The sequence below is a fragment of the Nematolebias whitei genome, chromosome 16, assembly GCF_014905685.2.
Source record: "Nematolebias whitei isolate Nwh7 chromosome 16, NemWhi1, whole genome shotgun sequence".
NCBI classification, from domain to species: Eukaryota; Metazoa; Chordata; class Actinopteri; order Cyprinodontiformes; family Rivulidae; genus Nematolebias; species Nematolebias whitei.
Genome location: NC_056513.1, coordinates 344,238 through 356,381, shown reverse-complemented (window position 1 = coordinate 356,381; position 12,144 = coordinate 344,238). Strand labels below are relative to the sequence as shown.

The following is a 12,144-nucleotide window of genomic DNA, read 5'->3' as shown; positions in this document are numbered from 1 at the left end:
GGTTGGGGTATTTTAGAACGTCAGGTGCCGTTTATTAGAGAGGGGGATACTGTAACGATCTGCACCTGCCCTGCTCTGTGCAGATAGTTAATGACTCTCAGGTGCCACGTATTGTGTTTAATTAGAGACTCCCCTTTATATACTGTGCTCTCCTGCATCTCAGGCAGGGGAGCATTAGGTGCTTAAGCTGCATCTTCACGGTCGTCTCCTAGTGCCTTGGTATTTCCTGTTTTTCCTACGAATGTAAGTAGTATCGCTGCCCCGACAGCATTATTTGTTATTGCTGCCTTTTTGTGATTAAAACACCTTTTTTGTAACCTTGTTGGAGTCCTGCTTGCATTTGGGTCTCAACCACCGCCCGATCGTGACAGTTTGTAAAGGACATAATGAGTTATGTTATCGAGCCGTTTACATATATTTGTAATTTATCATTTTCAAAAGGAATATTTCCAGACAATATGAAAGTAGCTAAGGTAGTTCCTCTCTTTAAAAATGGTGATAAATGTGTGTTCAATAATTATAGACCAATATCCTTATTACCACAGTTCTCAAAAATTCTAGAAAAACTGTTTGTGACCAGATTAGATAAATTTATTACTAAACAAAACATTCTAAGTAGCAGTCAGTATGGGTTTAGAGCAAAAAACTCTACATCAATGGCTCTCATGGAAATAATAGAACAAATAACTACTGCTGTCGATCAAAAACAGTATTGTGTTAGTATTTTTGTTGATTTAAAAAAAGCATTTGATACTATTGACCACACTATTCTCCTTGAAAAATTAAATAAATATGGTATAAGAGGACCAGCATTACACTGGGTATCTAGCTGTTTAAAAGATAGGAAACAGTTTGTACAAATAAATGGTGTAAGATCTGACCTGTGCAATATCACGTGTGGAGTTCCTCAAGGCTCTGTACTTGGACCAAAGTTATTTATTTTATATGTGAATGACTTAGTGAATGTATCAGGACTCCTCAAATGTGTCCTTTTTGCAGATGACACCACATTTTGTTGTTTGGGTAAAGATGTAAAACGGATGTTGGAATTGATGAAGACAGAATTTGATAAAATACAAACTTGGTTTAAACTTAATAAATTATCATTAAATTTAGATAAAACTAAATACATGATATTTAGTAACAAAAAGAGAACTGTTGATGATCCATTTAAAATTGAGGGTGTTGAGATTTGTAGAGTTAATGAGATGAAATTTTTGGGTGTAATCATTGATGAACAGCTAACATGGAAAAATCACATTAATTCTGTAAGAACAAAAATATCTAAATCTATTGCAGTACTTTACAAAGTCAGGGAATTATTAAATGATAAAGCTCTGTACATGTTGTATAACACAATCATTGTTCCACATTTAATCTATTGCATTGATGTTTGGGGGAAAGCGTGTAAAACATTTACAAAACCTATTTTTATTTTACAGAAAAGAGCTGTAAGAATTATCACCAGAAAGCATTACAGTCACCCATCAAGCACATTATTTTATCAACTGAACTTATTGAAGTTCCATGATTTGGTAGATTATAGTATTTTATCAGTTATGTATCGGGCTCAAAATAACACATTACCATTAAATATCCAAAGAAATGTTGTTAAAAGACAAAGTTGCTACAATCTTAAGGGGATAGAAATATTTGTCAAACCAAAATTCAGAACTAGTCTGAAGGGAAGGTCTACCTCAATCCAAGGAGTTGGATTGTGGAATGGTCTAGAGAGTGATGTGAAAAATGCCAAGTCAATGTGTACATTTAAGAAAAAGATCAAAACTGAATTGTTAAAAAAGTATATATGAAGTAGATTAGTGTGTGTTTTGTATTAGAATTAGAAAATTAGAAAGAGTTATTCATTTTGTACTGTTACTTGAAGATTATTATGATTGAAATAATTGTTTTGAAAAAAGGGGCAGATATAATAAGATTTTTTCTTCTTCTGCTGCCTTTCATTTTAAATCTCTTGTATATTTTTTATATTGTTATGGAATTGTTTTGTATTTTTTTAAATGAATAAACTTTATACCATACCATACCATATCATTAGCACCTGATGGCTGTTTACTATTCACAGAGGGCTGAGTGATACTAGCAATCACAGCATTGTAAGAGGGGGACAGTTGAACCCGGAGGCCTCCACCCGTTTAATGATGGACGGTTTCTTTTCACAAAGATGCTAATGATCCATTGTTAGGCTGATGGTCCTTCTTGAGCATGTGATCAGCTGGTTCTGGTTGTCAGCAGCAAACTGGTTGATCCACTCTGAGAAGGTGCTATTTAAGAGACTGAGCTGAATACAGCACCTCAGACTGAGGAAGTCTTTCGGATGAGAGACGAAACGTTTCTACATTTTTGTTGTTGTTTTGCTTTGTTTTGTTTTTTGAATGTCCAGAGGACCAGATTTAACTTTTTAAAAATTTTCTACCTGGATTATAGGCCCTTTTCACATGACGTCAGACAACTTCCTTTTTGACTCGATGCTGTGCATCAGTACTTCCAGGTCTATTCTCCCTCGCTAGACCTGTCTGGAAACTTAACAGAATTTCATTCCTTCAACCTTTATTTACAGAGGTTATATTACAAGATATAGCGCAAGGTAAGGTTAATAAAAACAGTATTTATGTGTTTGTTAGCTGTGGTAACGTTATCCATCATTATCAATTTACCATTCTGTAACTGTGTAAAGAAACAGCTTCCAATTGTAAAGTAAGCTAGCTAGCAGCTAACAGGTAGCTAAACTCTACACCGCTGCTGCCTGTCAGTGCTGTAACATTAAAATGTTTAACTTTATCTATTAATGTAAAATCTCTGACATCTTCCAACACTGTTGTTTAGAATAGCATTTTAAATATTGAATTAAAAACTATATGTCAAACCATTTCCAAATTCTGATGATTAATAATTTCTCTTTTTACTTTCTGCTTGTGTCCATCTTTCTCAGCAGCAGCTCATCTAACCAGCATGACACAGTCATCAAGACGTTGTTAATGCAGTGTGCCATGTTGTTCCAGTAATAAACAAGAAACACCGTATTTGAGTTTCCACAATTTTCCCGTGGACAAAGAAATACGTTCCCGTTGGGTGAGAGTGATCAGGAGAGATGAAGGGCCAACTTTTAAAATCCTTCGTGGGAGCACCCATGCAGTCTGCACTTTGCCCCAGAAGATCTAAATCCATCAGCCAGTGGAAGAACCTGGATCAGACAAGGAGCGGTGCCGTCAAGATTTCACTGGAATGACTGGGGTAAATGGAGGGAGGACAGTGCTGAACATTTGTAAAAATAAACAAAAATGTGTCATGACCATGAAGTGTCTCATGTCCCACCTCTAGGGAGACGCTCACAAGCTCGTGAGTCAGTTTACCTGTGAGCAAGAAGTGTCTCGTGCTGCTGGCCAGGATGACTCCTAGGAACTGTACCCGCGAACTGTACAGAGGAGGCATCGCCTGCAGGTGCAGTGGCAACAGATCACAACTCTGCCTGCCATCCTTCTCTGGGTTAGTATTGCAGAAAATGTGTCTTGTAGTAAAATATATGGCAGTGAATAACACTGTAACCATCTTGTGGTTGTATTCAGAACATTTTGGACTTGCTAATAGTTGAGAGACTGTCAGTAAATGCGTGAAATGATTTGAATGAGGAGCAGCGTCATACTTTATGGAAAATATTGAATATTTTGTTTTCCCCTTTGAAAAAAATTACATATATCTTCACCTCAGAACTGTCAAGGCAGTAACGAGTAAGTAATAGAAGAAATACTGTAATACAAAAGATATTTGATAATTGAACAGGAAATTGATGGTTGGATAAGTGATGTATATTAAGATTTATATTTTCTTTTCTCTTAGGTCAACTGGATGATGCCGCACAGAGAATTCAAGAGTTGCAGAGACAAGTTTTATCTCTAGAAATGGAAATCCAGCAGCTGACAATTAAGAAGTGCCCTCCTGTGTGTGTGTGTGTGTGTGTGTGTGTGTGTGTGTGTGTGTGTGTGTGTGTGCGTGTGTGTGTGTGTGTGTGTGTGTGTGTGTATATACATATATATATACATACAAGTTTCTTTACCAACATTGCTCCATGTACAGTGTTCAATAAAATTATTAAATGAATGTTTGCAAGAAGCTGCCACAAACCTTGTTTAATTGTTTCACAACAGAAGCTTTAATTTGAGCATTTCCTCCCCTCCTCCATGTACTACATTACCAGATGTGTAAAATATACAAACAGATGCAATTTAAATGTAAAAGATGTACATATGCAGATTACTGAAGACAAGCCATTAAAAAAAAGTTTTGACAGAATTCTTCACATCAATTCATTCATTAGTAGATTTAAAAAAAAAAAGATAAATATACGGAGAGATTTCCAACACAGCTGCTTGCAGTAATGAATGTTCATCCAAGAAGTGTGACTTGAAGGAGCAGGGAGGCTCTAGACTGGTTTGTCTCTTTTTACATCAAGACGACCCTGATAATTTGACATTAGGCAGCAGCAGATGACCCACAGCTGAATGACTGAACCTCCTGATTGACTTGTACTCCTTCACCCTTCACATGGCCCTCGCTGCTAAAATCCTCAGATGAGCCTGGGTCTTCAGGGTCTTCTGGGTCTTCAGGGTCTTCTGGGTCTTCAGGATGTCTTCCTTGCTGAGTTACTGCTGCTGAGAAAGATGGACACAAGAAGAAAGTAAAAAGAGAAATTATTAATCATCAGAACATGAAAATGGTTTGACATAGTGTTTAATTCAATATTTAAAATGCTATTCTAAACAGTGTTGGAAGATGTCAGAGATTTTACATTAATAGATAAAGTTAAACATTTTAATGTTACAGCACTGACAGGCAGCAGCAGTGTAGAGTTTAGCTACCTGTTAGCTGCTAGCTAGCTTACTTTACAATTGGAGGCTGTTTCCTTACACAGTTACAGAATGGTAAATTGATAATGATGGATAACGTTACCACAGCTAACTAACACATAAATACTGTTTTTATTAACGTTAATATAGCTTGTAAACCTTTAAACATTAGAGCACTGACAGCCCGTGTTGTATATTTTAGCTACTGTGGCTAAAGTTGCTGCAATGATGGATAACATTACCACAGCTAACAAACACATAAATACTGTTTTTATTAACCTTACCTTGTGCTATATCTTGTAATATAACCTCTGTAAATAAAGGTTGAAGGAATGAAATTCTGTTAAGTTTCCAGACAGGTCTCCCGAGGGAGAATAGACCCAGAAGTACTGATCCACAGCATTGAGTCAAAAAGGAAGTTGTCTGACGTCATGTGAAAAGGGCCTATTGAGCATGCATCAGGAAAAATGTCATAAGTTCACCCCCAAGTAAAGGGGTAGTTCCGTCAACTTTAAGTGATGTTCCATCAAATATTCACTACCTTATCAGCTGTGACAATAATCGTAGAGCACATAGTATGGAGAAAGAAGCAAAAGTTATTGTTCATTTCAGGCATAATTTCATTCCACCTCATGTACCACATATGATGAGAATGACAATAAAATTGACTTGACTTGATATTTATTGAATACTACATTAGCAAACATGAAACTTCTACACTTTTGCAAGACACCATTTGTTAAAATTCTCACTGTTTACTCAATTGAATGACATTCGTGCTACTGAGCAAACGTATGTGTGGAGTGCATATGTGTACGTGCCGATGGTGCAGAGGCTGCATCATTCTGCCAGGAATTGGGTAAACCTTTGCAGACCAATCACACAAGATGTGATATAAAACAAGTTTTGATTATAACATGTATAATATATTGTGTGTTAGAGGTGATAAGAGGTTTGGGGGATTCATGACCATTTGTCCAAACTTAAGTTAACACATTAACTTTATTGTTTGTTTGTTTTTTAAATCAAACCAATGACAAATGAATGATCAATCAGCCCATTTTGATTATTTTAGAATTGACTTTGATTTAAGACAAGGATGAGAAAGAAACAAACTTTACTTCTTCTTTTTTTTATTCTCCCATCCCCCACTTTAGGTATCCAGCCAACCACTTTGGTACACTTACTGGTTTTCAGTCAACCATCAGTGCAGCATTCGCCTTACTCCAACAGCTTTTGTTCATATTGATGGTGGGACATCTACGTGGAGACCCTTACTGGGTAAGGAGCACATATTCAAGTACACCTGCCAAAAAATTGATGTGGGGGATGCACAATGTTCTTGTCATATCATATTGTTAATATGGACCAATAAATGCTTTGAGGAGAAACAACATGGACCACAATGTGCACATAAAAGTCAAATCTGGACTGGTTCTGAATGACTTCAGGTTGCTAAAATATCACCTAGACTTGTTAAAGAAGAATAAAGTCTACAGTTTTGCTTGAAATATTCGTACACGTTTGTGTTTTCAAAGTAAATTATTTTCCAAAGAGGTTCTAAGTTTGATGCATCCCAATAAAAGTAAAAACTATTTTTAAGTTCCATCAAAAGATGCCTGATGATCATACATCTCTCCTGATATACAGTAGATGGTTTGGAATTAGTTGAAAAAGTGCATTGCATTTGAGCAAAACTAAAATGTTGTGGGTCCTCAGAGTTCCACATCCACAATGCTCAGCAGTCGTGATGTGAACTAACATGTGTCTTCTTACCACAGATCAATGTGGGCCTTCTCATCTTCTCCATGACTGGCTTCCTGTTGCCAATTTATCTCTTCTACCACCGTAGAAATCTCATCAGAGAAAATGCACATGAAGATCTGATCGCTGAACAAACAAAAATAGATAACTTTCCTCTAACACAGACACCAAATGGACAAACTTTTTAAGTGTGTCCACAGGGGTGGCTGAGTAATTAGAGCAGTCATCCTCCAATGAGACTTGGGGTTTGATTCTATCAGCAGTCACAGGTTAAAGCGTCCATGGGCAAGATACTGATCACCTCATTGCCTCTGATGTGTCCCCCATCGGTGTATGAATGTGATCTAGTCTCTCTAGAATGATTTACACAAATTGTCTTTGTAGAGATGTAGGAGTGCTGTGTGAATGTGTGGGTCAATGAGGACACAGGTCATGCTGTAAAGTATTCTGGTTGGATAGAAAAGCACTATATACTGTAAGTACAGTCCATTTACCATGGAAGCAGACAATTTAAAGTATATTAGTATTTTTTATGTACGTTTGTGAGTCCAGAATATGTTGAACAGTCCAGAAGTTTTTTTGGGACGAGGCATTTTGAAAATTAGAACAGCATGTATGTTGTTCACAGACAGTTGGTTGAAAATGAATGAATGAAAAAAGCAACATCTGCCCTGGAATCAACAATAAAAGACTTCCTTTTTGGAGACAAATCTAATGCATGTTGTAAAAAAGTAAATGACAAGTGTTCAGTGTGTTTTTCCCCCCTTCTCCTTTTTAGTTTTCTTTTTTTTATGTGAACATGATGTTACCTCTAACAAAGGACTTGGAGCTCACTTCATTGTGGAAGGTTGTTTTAATAATCTGTTCATTGGGTGATCACAGTACATACGTGTCTGCTCTACAAGACCCTGATGACAGGTTCAGTCCCAACACATTGGTCATATTTTAAACATTTTTGTCGTGCAAAATAAAAACATTTTAAATACTTTACCCACAATGTCCTTTGGGTGTTTTCTTAAACAAATATGTACTTCAAATGTACTTGTTTGCAACTTGAAAAACAAGATTGTGCCAGTCGTGGCTAGCCATCTCGCATGTATTCTCTGCTTGTTTTTTGCTGTTTGTTTGATTTTTGGTATTTTCTGCTGTGATGCATCTGTGACCGCACAACTCTTCTCAGCCTCCATCAAGTTAAGTTGCCAGTATCTGGTTTTAGAAATTATTCATCAAGTTTACCTCCTCATCTGTCAAACATAAATTTTTTAATCACTTCTTGGTCTGCTGCCTTCATACATCTCCTCCTACATGTCTCTGTGTGAGTGCAGCTACAGCGTGCGCTCTCAGGACATCATTACCTGCAGTGTTCCCTCAGTGAGGACTGAACTAGACAAAAGGACCTTCTCCTACTCTGCTCTTGTTTCCTTGAATATCTTGTAAAAACATCTGAAACTTTTGACCTTGACCTCTCTAAAAAGTGGCTTCAAACATCTGATAAATTCATGTCTGAACCTCATATGTTCTTTTTGAAGAAACCAGGTGTCTCTTGTAAATGAGTCCTCGAGGCTCACTGAGACTAACCTGTAGAAATAAAGGTTGAATGAATGAATGAATGACTCACCAGCATAAAGCCAAGTGTCAGTCAAGAACATAAAATCCAGTTTTTGGGAGGTACAAAAAGTTATTCAGAATAAAATCCGGATTTTTATTAGGGACCTAGCGTTCAGCAAGGCTGCTTGGAGAGCCTGATCCTTGCTGTTTGCAGCAGGTGCACGGGCCAGCTGGAGAAGAATCCTGAAGTTTGTGCCACGACTGGGAATCATTTTCCACTGCCAGCACGAGGAATAGTCAAGGCCGGATTAACCATGTGGGCAACAGGACAACTGCCCAGGGGCCCATGATCTCTAAGGGGCCCAGGGCAGTGAGGGCACAAGCAAAGTATCTGGTTATCTCCTGCTTTATTGGAGCCCTGCGCTGCACAGAGACACTGCTGCGCTTCCACTGCATTTGTGCAGCCCCGCCTCCTCCCAGCTGCTGCAGCTCTCCGTTTTTTTTCCCAATCGGATCCTCGACCTGTCAATCAACTCAGAAGGCGTGTCAGTAACGGACCAATCGACGACCTCAATTTGTCCTGAAGGTAAACGCCCCTTACCTGCTGACAAGCTCATCAGTTTTTTTTTCCTTGAGAAACTTTTTGTTTTAATTAAAGCAATAAGTTTGTATCTGTTGTGAGATGATTCTAGCAGTTTTGCAGATTTTTAATCTACTTAATGAAGAATATTATGACCTAAAATCGTTCATCAAACAGGAAGGAGGACTTATTATCCCTCCTCTTACTACAGTGAACGTGGTACTTTGCTATAAGTACAACTATATTTATGGCCTCAGAGAAAGCTGAGCTTCAGTTATCCACATAAAGTAAAATGACATCAGCATGAAAAGAATGAGATGAATCCAGTTTCTGATGTCTGACCAAACACTTTGTATTGACATTCAAATAAAAATTGCTCGAGGGATTCATCTTGTGATTTACAAAAGACACAAAAATCAACCTCAAATTGAAATCTTGGTTGCAGAAACATGGCTACAGGATGTATCTTATTTATTATTTTAAAATGATTCTCCTTCACTTTAGGAGATTTAGGCCATTTGACAAATTTAGAATGAGCAGAAATCATTCTGGTTTTATGATTTATACTGGGAGGTTTCTTGAAGGAATCTGTTTTACTCAGTAAATCCTTTGTCTCAAACATTCATTGATCATCTTATTGCATTTGAAATCAACTAAGTTACAGATATTTCATTTTAATGTGGGCATCTAATCGTCACCTTTGAATATATAATATTTTTAATTTATTGAATCAGCTGTTGGTCAGGTTACTTCTTGTTGTGCCATTAGCTCTAAAATAGTTACTGAATCAAGTGTTTACTTCCATCCATCCGGGGGGTACAGCCTAAGTGGGGAGGCCCAGACTTCCCTCTCACTTGGACCAGCTCCTCCAGGAGAATCCCAAGGAGTTCCAAGTGTTTTCTTATGTAGGTAAAACTAGATGTTAAACAACCGTTAAAATACTTCAGAATGCAGGAAATGGCATCTACTTTATTCAAAATTTTCTGGGGGAGGACACCCAGACCCCCCATCAGTGTGTCCCCCACACACATTATAAATGCTTCTGACACCAGTGGCCAACACGTTACTGAACAAGTTCACATGTGGTGTCGTGTGGTGTTCAAAGTGCGTTCAACTTAATTCAGTCTTGATGGTTTGTGTCAATGAGCATTTGGAGTTTTATAAATAAAAATACACTTGATAGTTAGAATTTAAGTATATTTACTGTGTATTATGGTAATTTAATCTGTATTTTGCCAGATTATGGTGATTCTGGGGTCGTGATGATGGGGCCCTTGAAGATTGTTGCCCAGGGTACAGCGAAGTGTTAATCTGGCCCTGGGAATAGTGTAGATCCAAATAATGGGATGGCGTCACAGATTTTAATTCAATTCAAAATTCAAAAATACTTTTATTAATCCCAAAGGGAAATTATTTGTTGTTGCCACTCGTTATCCTCATTTCATTAAGAGATGTTATAGATGCTGATGCTGTAGACAGGAAGGATCTCTTGTAAAGGTCCATCCCACAGTGGATCCTAAGAAACTGGCTGCAGATGCCGTCCGATCCGTCCACCCAGACTCAGCTGGCCTCTCGGTTCCTCTGGGCTGTAGGAGCGCCTGAATACTGGACAGAACTCCTCCCAGAGCGATGGCCACTCCTCCCAGCAGTCTGTCGAGCTCCTCGTCACTGCAGATAGCCAACTGTAGGTGCCGAGGGAGATCCTGTCCTTCCGCTGTCATGAGCCGTGTTTCCTGCTAGTTCCAGGATCTCAGTGGTCAGGCACTCTAGCACAGCTGGCAGGTAGATGAGAATGCGTCCACAGAACATCCTTTTCAACTCAGCATCCGATTTGGGGCTGTAGTTGAGATAATATTTGAGCTTTTGAGATGTTAATCAGCTGCTGTTGGTTGTAGAAAACTGCCTTGTTGCCATGGTTACGCATCATAACAAATGTCCAAAACTAAAAAAGTTTCAGTAAAAATCCTTCCAGCTGCACAGCATCTGATACCAGAGGAAACAATCATCCAAAAAATGTGATTTACATCCAGAAAAAGAGGAATTAAAGTTTCCAAAAGTAAAATCTCAGAATGAAAGCAACAGAGCTGCTCCAACATGCAGACACCTGGAGCGGCGCAATTCTAGAACATTTAACCATTTATTTAACTTATTTATTATTATTATTTAATTTATTTAATTTATTTATTTAACCAAGCGATGTCTCCATTCATACAGATTGTTACTCATTTGAAAGTGAGAGCAACCAGAATTGTTGCCAGATGAGCTCATGTATCCTTTGATTCACACCAAATGTCCTCCCCGCTTTCCACGTCTCCTCTGGCATCTCTGAGTTGAAAAGTCCAGGGCGCACAGCACAGATAGTCTGGTATTCATGCAATCTTTATTTCTACAGGTTAATCCCATTGAGCCTCGGGGACTCATTTATAAGAGAGACCTGGTTTCTTAACAAAGAGTGATGACAACAGTGGAAAACAACAACAGACAGTCACAAAAGAGGATACAAATTATTATTATTATTATTATTATTATTATTATTATTATTATTATTATTATTATTATTATTATTATTATTATTATCCATCCATCCATCCATTCATTATCTTTACCCGTTTATTCCATTTTGGGTCACGGGGGTCGCCGGTGCCCATGTCCAGCAGTCACTGTGCGAGGGGCGGGGGACACCCTGGACAGGTCTCCAGTCCATCAGAGGGACACATAGAGACAAACGAGACAAACAACCATTCACTCTCTCACTCACACCTAGGGACAATTCAGAGTTACCAATCAGCCTAACATGCATGTTTTTGGACTGTGGGAGGAAACCGGAGCACCCGGAGAAAACCCACGCATGCACGGAGAGAACATGCAAACTCCACCCAGAAAGGCCCCTGGACCGGGATTTGAACCAGGGACCTGCTCGCTGAGAGGCAGCAGCTCTACCAGTTGCACCACCGTGCTGCCTGGTAAATGTCCCTATAATGACAAATTCAAAAAGGTACAAGACAAAAACAACTTTGCTTTATTTATTATACTTTATTGTTTTTTTTCTTTAACTTTTTCGAATTTACCATGTCCTCGATGACTGAGAATCTTTACCAGCTTTTAATGAGTCAATCGGCCTGCGTTGGGCTCCCCACCTTGGTTCTGCTTGCTGTTTGGACCAACCATCAATCCAGCTGCACTGCCCTGACGAAATACAGCTGATTTGACCATTAAAGTACATTTATTAAGCAAATGTTAGACTGAGACACACCTTTGCTCTAATTTCAAGGAAAAAAACAATTGTATATTTCTTGTTAATTTTTGGTGAAAAGAGCCGCGTTTCACCTGCCTTCTTCCTCTGCGCGTTCATGGAGCACCGAGGCAGCAAACTATATTTTAAATGCAGCT

The 12,144-nt window shown here is 38.4% G+C and overlaps 1 protein-coding gene across 1 annotated transcript in view; it reads left to right on the top strand.

Moving 5' to 3' along the window:
* LOC119422990 (large neutral amino acids transporter small subunit 3-like) overlaps positions 1-6,814 on the top strand; it is a 122,059-nt gene extending 115,245 nt beyond the window's left edge. The window contains exons 15-16 of the mRNA XM_037690400.1: positions 6,020-6,143; positions 6,644-6,814. Of these exons, the coding sequence (XP_037546328.1) occupies positions 6,020-6,143; positions 6,644-6,814 (295 nt within the window). The remainder of the gene's footprint in view (positions 1-6,019; positions 6,144-6,643) is intronic.
* Positions 6,815-12,144: the final 5,330 nt, after the last annotated feature.